Consider the following 12228-nt stretch of genomic DNA (forward strand, 5'->3'; position numbering starts at 1 on the left):
AAACCACAATGTGAAGGTCCAGTAGCCTTAATAGTCAAGATACCATCTGATGGTCAAGCCACAATGTGAAGGTCAAGTAGCCTTAATAGTCAAGACACCATCTGATGGCCAAGCCACAATGTCAGAGATGCCAACCCTAATTTAGCCCAGTTAGTAGTTTGGCCAAAAACTGATGCAATAATTAGTATATTTTGGACCAAAATTAGTATTAACTTTTCAAAAGAATTTTCATATTTAATAAAGAAATATTAGGTATTCTTGTAATTAACACTGTATGCACCTAAATCAGTAGTCAGTATCTACATATAACTTGATACTGAATATGTGGTCGAAATTTAATGTGTTTTTATAAAATTTGTATATTTTTACTGTTATCGTAGTAGTCGAGTAGTTTGTGTTGTTTTTTCGTAATGAATACGATAGTATGGGTTGGCATCTCTGCAATGTGAAAGTCGAGTAACCCGTGTTATTGTCAAGACACCATCTGATGGTCAAGCCATAATGTGAAGGTCTATTAGCCCTTATGGTCAAGACACCATCTGATGGCCAAGCCATGATATAAACACCCAGTAACCCTCGTAATTGTCAAGACACCATCTGATGGTCAAGCCACAATGTGAAGGTCCAGTAGCCTTTATAATCAAGACACCATCTGATGGTCAAGCCACAATGTGAAGGTCCAGTAGCCTTAATGGTCAAGACACCATCTGATGGCCAAGCCATGATATGAAGGTCCAGTTGCCTTAATGGTCAAGACACCATCTGATGGTCAAGCCACAATGTGAAGGTCCAGTAGCCTTAATGGTCAAGACACCATCTGATGGTCAAGCCACAATGTGAAGGTCCAGTAGCCTTAATGGTCAAGACACCATCCGATGGCCAAGCCATGATATACAGATCCAGTAACCCTTGTTATGGTCAAGACACCGCCTTGTGTATGTGATGAAAACCTTGTGACCTGCAATAAACACTCCCTGTCCACGATGCAGCTGAATGTACAGCACAATTCCTAAACCAGAAACAACATATCCAACACAACTCCAGTACTTCATACCAAGCATTTATTTCATAAGGTCTAGATAGTGTTCACATCTGGATGCATATACAAAGCCAACTGCACTGTTAACATATGTACAAGTCACACAAACAGTCTGAGGAAAGGCATGTGCTGGCTGTCGCCCAGTCTCATGAAGATGACAACTGCAGACAGACAGACAGGCAGACAGACAGACACAGCCAGTGTGGTGATGAACAGCAGTACACAGCAGCTACAGGTGCTCTTCAAATAGCTAATACTAATCCCAAGGGCTTAACAGTATCAAAATACACAAAATAGATTTAAGAATCTTAGTTTTTGTATGAGGTGATAATGAATGAATTATGATAACGAATTAGGTTGATCTTATGTTAAATGTCCAATGACAACACATTTGTGAACTATTTAGTGGTTGTTCATGAAACACAATGGTGAATGTCTAGTAGTTCTGTGAACATACTGCAGTATTTGAAAGAAACTTATGTTATGAATTACTACACGTTTAATCTATGAAATGGATGCTGTTCCAGTCATTGCAACAGAAAATTGCCCTATTTTGTTTCCAGTCTAATATCACTAATTATGGAGAGTTACACATGTAGTCAAATATTGTAAAACATTTTTTGTTCCACTCAACTTCTCAACTAGCACCTAAAAATCTAACAACTAATCTAAAAATGTCATTCAGTTATATATCAAGGACTATTGGCTAAATTAAACATTTAGTCTACCTTAAAATTCAAAGGATCAGGCCAGACTCAAGACTCATTCTTTTGAGTCAAGATCTTAAATTTTGTATACGTAAAAGTAAAAAAAAAAATTAAGTAAAAAACAATTCTAGATCTCAACAGTTTTCATTGAGAAGGAAATAACTGATGCCGATTCTGAAAATACAAATTTTACAATTTTCTTGTTCATGTTCATGCTCCAAAATAATTCTAAGCACATTTGTTACTGTATGAAAACTATTTTGTTTTGAAAGAATATTTTTAATGCCACTTTAAACAGTTATCCTGTCATATCACAGCAATATTTTGTGTTGGGCAACCATAAAATGAAATACAAGAGTTTACCTGGCATCTTCGAAAGTCTAAATAGCAGATGACAAAAGCTGACAGGCCTTCAAACAGACTGACTGGGTATGGACTTGATTGAAATAACACACTTGACATTAGAACGATCTCAACATCTCATCTAGAAACAGTGTCACAAACGAGACCCAACATACTTTGGTGATACAAAATTGGCCAAATTGCAAAGAAGGTGCATCACTAAAACACTCATTTTCAACAATCAAAAATATCTAATTTTGTTCACAAAATATTTTTATCATCCTAGATACAATAACAAGTCAGTATCGAAAAACCAAACTTTAAAATTCAACAATGGCGTGTTGGCATAGGAAAGGCGAGACTGGAAGAGGCTGCATATATAATGTGCAAGTCATATAACAAGTGACAACAGAGTGCAGCACTACAGCCTTGGTTAACCCTAACCTAACTAGTCTACAAAATGTAGGGTTAATAATACTGGTGTTGTAGACCTGAGCCATATGAACAGGGAGGAATATCAGGCAGCCACATTCAACCAACCGGGGGCTTTCAATGCACAAATCGACATGATCACCCCACTTAATTTAACTCATCCACAACACCAATAATTATTTTCTCTAATCAGAATTATCTAAGTCTTCCCATTGAGAGAAAATACTTGTTTGATTATGAGGGAAATGTTACCATTATTTCATCACGTTTGGATTATTCTGTATATAGTGCATATAAGGCTAGTCTTGTATTATCACATATTCACTGGTATAAGCTAAAAGCTGTATCATCACAGCGTGATGCAATGTTGCATTACTGAATGATCACAATGTGACATTATGATGCAGTACTGTACAGTGAAATAAGCTTACTTTGATCCAATGAAACACATGACCACAGCTACAAGAGAAGGTTGGATAATAGCACCATATCATAAAGAGAGTTTTGATTGTATGGAGTCCAACTGTGAGCGCAAGGTACTGACAGATGTCAACACACAACCACATATCAACAAAAGCACTGTCTACGTCATGCAGGATAAATAGCACTAACACTGACAGATAAACAAAGACTTGACAACTGGTCAGAGATACTCCAATGTTGAAATTTCAAACATTTTTGATAACACGTACTAGTATGTGCTTGCTCTAAATATCTAAAACAAAATACTCCTCAACAGCAAACACCAAAATGCCCTGCAGACAAAATGAAAACTGAATTTTAAATTTCATGCAAATTGGCTTGCAAAGTCTTGTCCGAACATTCAAAGAAAACACGGTGCTTCAGTGTTCACGAATCACAGCACTAGAACTGCATTGTTTTCACACCTCATATCCATTTCACAATGAGTGAGTGGGTAAGGTTCTACACCACGTTTAGCAATATCAAAGTGGGGGACGAGAAATGGGCTTCAAACATTGTGCCCATGTGATGAATCAAACCTGTGTCTTCGACGTGCTGATTGAATGCTTCAACCAGTGGACTATTCATCCACCACATTCACAATGCAATCCTAGTGCTATGACTGATAGAACACAGACTCGCACAGTTAGTCTCCTAATGTTTTGTGATACAGCCATGCTAGATCATGTACGTCTTCCATTACAATGTGAAACCCTAGGACACTGGAGCAACTCCTTGTTGTGTCCATGTTGTCATACATATATCTATACATACAGTGCTGTGAGAGCAAAGGGAAACAGCATGAAGGACATAAGAACCATTGATAAATAATGTCAGAATTATACAGATGTTTATAACTTCTAATACACACTACAATGTTTATATATTAATTGATTCTGTAGGGTTATTCTTGGGTGAGAATATTGATAACTTAGGAAAATATTCCATATTTGACGATGTTTTGTGGAATGTAAAACAACATAAACCTAGAGGGCGCTACAAGAAGGTCAGGAAGGGGATCAAGGTCACCTCACCTTGATGGAATGAGTAATGGTTTACACTGTATATCATACTGGTGCTGGTGCCACTGTGCAAAACAACCTTAGCTAGGCTAGCGCTAGGACAGTCGATCACCTTAGCGCTAAGACCAATTCGTATAATGGTGACCTGGATTGAATCTGTGTTTGTGAAGTGTTCTACCTTCAAGAAGGACTGGCAAGCTGTGTGTCACTGCTGTCAGGTGACATCAGATGGAATACGTCCATGTGGTTATATCTGTATCACATAAGTAAGAGTGTGATAACAGTCTGCACACAGAGTAATGACTGAGTCAGGCATAGGGACATCTTGATCAACCATCTTGAACAACGCGATGTAAATGAACAGAGAATGACTTTAATGCTCCTTCACAGAAAAGACTGTTTCAAATATTCAATTATAAATTTACCAATATTAACTGACCTTCAGCTATAACAGATAGTTGCAAAAGTGGAAAGATGTATCCTATTTTAATCAGTTCCAAAATAAACCAATGGTTGAACTGGTAAGCAGAACTGTGAGTTGGTGTCGAAGGAGACAGTTTAAAGAGGTAGACAGAATGGAGGATATGAGATTCTAGCTGAACACAGCAATGGTTTGCAAGTGAGGATGAAACACTGAAAATCACATTATCAGTATGAACAAGGAATTACATACATACAGTCAAACATCATTGTGCCAAACTTTGATGTGTCAAACTATATAAACCATAAAAATACAAGCTTCATTCCTGCATATTCCTTCTTCACTGATCGTGTCAAACGTGGCATAAGACAAAATATTCACAAATATCCCTTCAACTTTGACATAACCATGTTTGACTGTATGTAGAGTTAACATAATCTCTAAAATGGAAGTTGGGTGATCATGAGGAAATGAAGGCTTGACTGTCACACCCGTGTTATCCAGGATAGTATATCTCCATTCTATTGTAATAAATACCTTGGACTCATTTATAACCTAAGAACGTTTTGGAGTGAGTTGGGTTTTACGCCATTTTAGCAATATTCCAGCAATAACATGGTAAGGTACACCGGAAATGGGCTTCACACATTGTACCCATGTGAGGAATCGAACCCGGGTCTTGGGTGTGACGAGTGAACACTTTCAATACTTTCACCATCACCCCAACATTTTGCAAGCGATTTGGACATCAATTTGTAGCATCATGGTCCACGGTATTCATACTTATATTAGGGAGACATAATACTGGATAATCAAGGATGCAGTCACACAGGAAAGTATCTTGTAAGAGTAGAATGCAAGCGAAATACAATCAATCATGTCCAATAGAACTAACAAATACCAGTTATTCTTGTAGATAACCTCTGTGGTAATGAGAGTGAATGCTGTGTGGAACTGCTACCTGAACAATATTCAAGGACACATTATTTAAGTAGATTTCTGCGTGGGAAACTTTCCCGTAACAATGAAAGACTTGCAAGCCAGGCCTAACATTATGCTACTGACCCACTCAATTTGACGATCAAGCTGGGTCAAGGGTATGACTGATATGACGCCAAGAGGTCAGTGGTCTTGCAGATCACTGTATGATGTTTAATGTCAAAAGGTCGATCTTGCAGATCACAGGTATGACTGGATTAGGGACCGTTCATAATTTATGGCTAGGGGGTGATGATGATTCTAAGGGCGTAAGGGCATCAATTTTGTACACATATACTGGGGTGGTTAGGTTCAGCAATTTTATACATATGAATGTTGAAAAAATATGCTTAGTATTATGGGAAAGGGGGTTGGCGGGGTGATATATTGATTTTGTACATGACAATGGGGTGGGGTTTGGGGGTGGGGAGTTGGTGTCACTTACTTTATACATAAATCTTAGGGGGGTTCATTCACATTGTACATGCTTCTCCACAAAATCATCATCTACTCCCCTTGCCATAAATAATGAACGGTCCCTTAGACTGAAAGTTCAGCAACAGCAAGGTACAAATGTACACGCTTTTCGATGGCTGACTTTATCACAAGTAATGACAATGCACTTTGTGAAGTGAGCTAACGATAATGTTTAAGAAACGTTTGGTCGATGTCTGTCTCATCAGTGACGTAGTGGACGGCTTTCAGCAACTAAGACTATACTAGACAGAACTACTACAGACAGACAACAATGTTGAATGAAGGATGACAGACCAGAGAATAATGAAGGTTTTAGTATGTCATGGGTACAACCAAACTCAGCTCAAACCACACACATAATGTACAGACATATCTCGCTCAAGAAGTCATGCAAAAGTTATCAATTAATAAAGGTTTATACAACCGAATATACTCATCAATCACAATAAATAATTACAATGAAAAAATACACCATACAAAATCAACTCATTTGACACATACAGCTAAATGAGAGAGGACTTCTGCATACTGAATCACATCAGGACATGTTTCTCCCGGACTTGTCCCGCCGGGCGTATCTCTACAGTTGCTGGTTTTCACTGGGGCTTCTCAAAGTCTTCTGGAGGCACCTCAGACAATAACTAGTGACTGCTACACAACAGATCGTTCACTGTTACCTTACGAACCCATTGCGTTACGTAACAACTGTTCACCAAAAGCTTATATCACAGAACTATTTCACAATGGTGCTTGTATACCTCCAGTCTTGAGTTATCTCCCTTGTGACCTTCAAGGTCAAGGTGATGGGTGAGATGGTCTGAATTTCCCATGAATTCAATAACATGCACCAATTTACTAGCACTCACTTAAACAGGTTGGCTTTCTGATTGACAGAATATATCTAGTGTAGGTACTTCTACATCAGCCAACATCAACTTTGTTCCTGTTTGAATGGCATCAGCTCCAGAGTTTTCACCGTACATTGACACAAAGTGTTCACAGTCACAGATGTGCACAAGATGCCAGTATGAATGGCAAGGGGGTCCATGATAGGTAGTCATTGTAACCAATGAAGGAGAAACACCGACACAAAGGTAGCACTCCGGCCATGTCTGATCACTGAACATACCCTAGTTACCATAGTAACACCAGAACACATGAAGGTCCGACTGATGTCAGCAGGTGGCGTCAGTACAGTTCATATACACTGATACACTACAACAATGTCCATATACGTACTGAGCCTTCTGAGCACTAGTAACCTGTAGTACACTGTATGATCATGTATTACATTGTGTGATCATGTATTACATTGTATGATCATGTATTACACTGTATGATCATGTATTACACAGTCTTAACCTGCTACACATAGTAACAGATGTAGGACAATATCATTGTATACTACTCAACACAAGTTAAAGAACACTCACAAGTGGTGTGTGATACAATATCCCGTAACCATTGCATATAACTATGGTCAAAATCTGCATTAATCTCATGTTCTAGAAAAGGAGAGTACATGGACTGTTCTGAAACAATGTTTGTAAACAGTAGCCAATAACCCCTGAGCTTACAATACTTCACCCATGTTATTTCTCTAGTGACTACACTATGGCTTATATCATAACCAGACTTTTCTGTGGTTTGTGACGAAAATTATTTCGAAATTAGAACAAACGGTCCTTATGACAGCCTTTCAATCTGCTCTACATACGGTATAGTATAATTAAACAGATATACCGCTGCAACAGCAACAGGGACGAGCATTATATAGCTTTACACATCAAAGTGACCATACCATTGAGCTGTCTGTAGCACCTTGGTCACAGCAATGGAGGATAAATACAGACATGGTATGATATTTTTCTTGATGTACGGTTTCTTTAACTTGTTTTGAGTAGTATACTACCTAGACAACAAGGTCTTACATGGCATAACATCACTAGCCAGTACTACATAGTAGAGGCTGGAGGACAGTAACAACCACACATCTGTTTATCACAGCAACAGGGAATAAGACGAATGATCTGTGACAGTCAAACCCAAAAGTAACATTTATCCTCACAATATATTTTCTTTCTCCCAAAAGATGAAATATAAAAATTCACGAAATAACTCGACTTTCTGAAAAGATCATAATCACAATAATTTCTGAAGTTCAGACTTTATATATCATAGTTTATCTCAGGTCATTATTCATAGTCTGATGTTATGCCACATATATTGATCATTGACTGATATGACTGAATATAGTATACAATCTCTATATTAGTACCAGTATTACATTTTTAGGCCAAAGCCATAAAGGTGGAAAAATACTGATAAAGAAAATAAGACCAGAAAAAGTTAATTTATATGGAATTGATAGTTTTGAGCACTGACTGGTCACGAACATATTAAGATTCCAGTGAGTTGTGAATGGGTGATCTGACGTGACGTAGAGCTTACAAGGCATTGTGAAGATGACATGCATGACGAACTGGTACAGTAGTGTAGATTCTACCACTTTCGTGACAATGGATGCTATGATGGATGATGCACAAAGTAGAAGATGTTGCAGCTGGTGACAATACTGGTTGGGGAATGTTAGAATTGCACCGATGATGGATATAGTGTACTGGTAACACCCCTAACTCCCCTTAAAGGCATCTGCCTAACAGTGGTAGAAGAGTCCATTTGAGGAATGTATGGGGGAAGAGGGAAGGAGCAATGTGACTATATTCATCATATGACAAGTCTTCACTTAGAATCTTGTAGATTTACTATGCTAAAATTATTGTCAAATATTTCATAAGAGTTCTAACTTTATAATTTAATTTGATAAGTATGGTGGGATATCTGACAACATGAACATAATCTGGATTTATCTACAAACCAGCATCTTGGAACGAATTAATGCTGTGACGAAATGGCTTTTATGGAAATGATCAATTGACTTACACCAAACAGGTAGTACTATTGCTATAAACTGTGATGGGTATCAAAACCACAGACAGAAATGCTTGGAGTCTTGGACTCAATGAGATGTACATGATATAAGAAAAAAGAAGCTATGAGAAGTATGTGCTTCAAATTCTCCTTCACCATTATTGGTTTTGCATAATGCTTTAAATGAGGTGATGGCAGACCAACTCTTAATGAAATCTGAACCAGTGTTGCTGCCATATCAAGGCCCTCCTGTCTGTGTGATAAAGCTTAGTGTGATTCTTCCTACATGGTCCCCTCAAGGTTGATGACAGTGACATTGTCCAGCCCTCACTTCTACTTTGTGCATGTCAGTTGACACAGAGGGAGAGTGACGTACGAATGGAATGCTTAGTTACAGAGGCAGATGACTGACTGAATGACGAGTACGACACAATTTCCGTGACAACCACTGCTCACGATGAACGAACGTGTCTACAGCACAGATATATGCAAAATACGAAAAAATAACAACATTCCGTTTTGATGGACCCAATAAACAGTGAACCAAACTGCCACAAAGTCAGAAGTACATAAGGGACACACTGTGTTTTAGTAAACCATAGGCAACCATAAGAGGCATATACAAAACCTGTTAGGAAGTAGATTTGTAATACATGTGGTACAAGAGTGTGAAGACTATCAGCTGTAGCAGCCCTACAACACACAGTGAGAGCCGATATCACAAACATCATCTTTTGGCAGTTCCTAGTCACTGGGCAGTCTAGATCTAGACGCATCCTACACTTGAGGTGTACTGGCTCTAGCTTGTCAGTCGGGCAGTCCACCTACGTGCTGAGGAGGCACTTGGTCCAATAGAAGTCATCGGCATTATCTGGTCACAGCAGCCCTCGGGCTGGCATCAGCGTTCACATCAACAGCAGCAGCAGCAGCACATATGACCACTAACTTGAGCTTGGTTCTGCCAGTTTCTCCCAGTTCAAACCACAGTGAGAATCTGTAGGAGTGCTGAAGTCTGCTTCGTCAAAGTTAAACAGGTCTAACACTTCTTGTTGTGTCTTGGGAGTTAGGATAGGGTCGGATGAGAATGATACTGGGGCATTGGTGCTGAGCGGAGTCAGCCCAGTGCTCGGGACAATAACATCCAGCCAATCTGAAACGTCTATCTGCATGTTGCTGTTACCATCATTGTCATTCAGTCCCAGAGACGCCAAGTCGGGCTCAGATCCGTGAGTGCTGCCTGTTTTTTGAGCACAACTAGTAGGCACACTGAGGAGACCGGCGTCACTATTGGTCAACCTGGTGTCCAGAGAGACCGGTGTTGGGTCTGTCAAATCCAGACCAGAGAAATTATGGTCACTTGTCCAATCCATTCCCCCTAATTCGCCAGCAGACAACATTTCTGTGAGATCAAGCAGTTCTGTGTTAGTGTCTGCTGGGCAGGGGGGCAGAGGGGAAGTCACAACAACCGGAGTAACAAAATCAGGTGCTTCTTTCTTAATGTTCCTTATCACGCAAATCGGCGCATCATAGGCAGACCCCAAGGAGTTGACAGTCACAGTGCTTGTGGCAGTGTTTGACATGATGGCGTCTCCTTTAGAGAACATCAACCCACCGGAGCTCTGTGCTGAGTTGACTGGGAGAGACGTAGAGGGAGATGATGTTACACTGGGCAGTGTCATGGCCTCCGTGGTCTTCGGTGTTGACAGGGGTTCTGTAGCTGCACTTGGAGGCAGATCTGGAACAATCGCGACAATAACGGTACAAATAATTAGAAACTCAACAACATTCGTAATGTGATTGAATGAGATCCCAATTCCTAATTTCAAGTGTTCTTCACAACAAAATACATATTGTAGTGTAGTGAACTTTGTGTGAGTGAGTTTGGTTTTACGTCGCTTTCTGCAATATTCCAGCAATATCATGGTGGTTGAAACCAGAAATGGGCTTCACACATTGTTCCCATGTTGGTGAGGTGAGGTAAAATGGGGTTCAACATCGTACTTAAGAATATTTCGATCATATGACGACGTGCATGCGTGTGTATGTGCGGCTGCTTGTACTAGCCCAGACTTAAACTGGTTTTATAGTACTAGCTCACTGAGATACCATGCAGCAGTTAAGCATGAATACCCAACTCAGACACATTATACTGACTCCGAGCTGACCAGTCCTTGTTTTACCCATTAATGCCGAGCGCCAGTCAGGGACCAACAAGTACCATATTTTTACGTCTTTAGGTATGACGCGGTCGGGGATCGAACCCTCAACCTTCCGCTCTCCGGGCGGACACTCTAACCACAACACCACAGAGGCGGTATCCCATGTGGGGTATCGAACCCTCATCTTCAGCGGGCCAAGTGAACACTTTAACCATTAGGCTACCCCACCGTCCTGAGAACTTTAAGATGTCAGGACACAATATACCTTTTATATCTTTTTGATATCTATTCCATGTACTGGAGCTTTTCGATATCTATTCCATGTACTGGAGGGACATTTCTGCATCCTGTAAAAGTCTGCTATCAGCAAAACCCAAAAGTAACTTCTTGAGAACACAGCTGCATTGACCTACCTCCATGCCTTATAAGAATCTCTAGAACATCGTCCATCATAGGACTCTTGTGTGACACTGTTGTTGGGTCAGGTGGGTTCGGAGATGATCCACGGTCAGAATGGGATATCGCAGCATTAGACTACAAAAAGGCAGATTGACAGCTTGTTAAGATTTGATCTTACCACACAAAAGAATCTCCCATTTATACATTCATACAAGGCAAATAATATAACCTTGGCGTCGGTATATTATTACCTACTTTATATTTTGATAATCTCAAAATGGTTGAAACAAGAATTTGTTATACTTAAACAAAACTGTAAGAAACCAAGAATAATGTAAGGGGTCTTATTTTGTAGGGAAGACTTGAGCACAAAACATCCCCCCAAATACTGATGTATCCCCTAACATTTTTGTTCAGCATATGTAGAAAACCAGGAGGCAGCTAAATGTTATCAACATAAACGAATCCAGAAACTCCAACTGGTCCAATCATAATGACTGTACATACCTGTGGTTGATTATGCATTTGTTTGATGGCATCATCGTACTTGGGAGGCTCCTTCATGGGGAGAGAGAAGAACGGGTTGGAAGCACTCCTAGTGATCACCTTCTGGCCATCCAGTGGAGAGCTGGGCAGGGAGTTGCGACCAGCAATGCTGAGGAATCAACACACAAAGATAAAACAACCTGGCCTAAACAGGACCTAGAACTGTAAAGAACCCGATTTTTGTCCCAAAGTCTGCACCAAAAACTCAATTAAAATTTTAAATATCCAACTCATGTATAACAAGTAACTTCATGGCTTTGAAGAATTAACCGGTATTTCACTCAAAAGAGGACCAAAAGGAAGAGGTTTTATT

At 39.7% G+C, this 12228-nt stretch overlaps 1 protein-coding gene across 1 annotated transcript in view; it reads right to left on the reverse strand.

Moving 5' to 3' along the window:
- Positions 1-1047: 1047 nt before the first annotated feature.
- Positions 1048-12228, reverse strand: part of LOC124275068 (myocardin-related transcription factor A-like) — a 62970-nt gene continuing 51789 nt past the window's right edge. Inside the window, 3 exon segments of the mRNA XM_046710541.1 lie at positions 1048-10546; positions 11384-11504; positions 11877-12024. Coding sequence (XP_046566497.1) covers positions 9753-10546; positions 11384-11504; positions 11877-12024 — 1063 coding nt within the window. The 3' untranslated portion in view covers positions 1048-9752.

The sequence above is a fragment of the Haliotis rubra genome, unplaced genomic scaffold (assembly GCF_003918875.1).
Source record: "Haliotis rubra isolate DU_JTF1 unplaced genomic scaffold, ASM391887v1 Scf198, whole genome shotgun sequence".
NCBI classification, from domain to species: Eukaryota; Metazoa; Mollusca; class Gastropoda; order Lepetellida; family Haliotidae; genus Haliotis; species Haliotis rubra.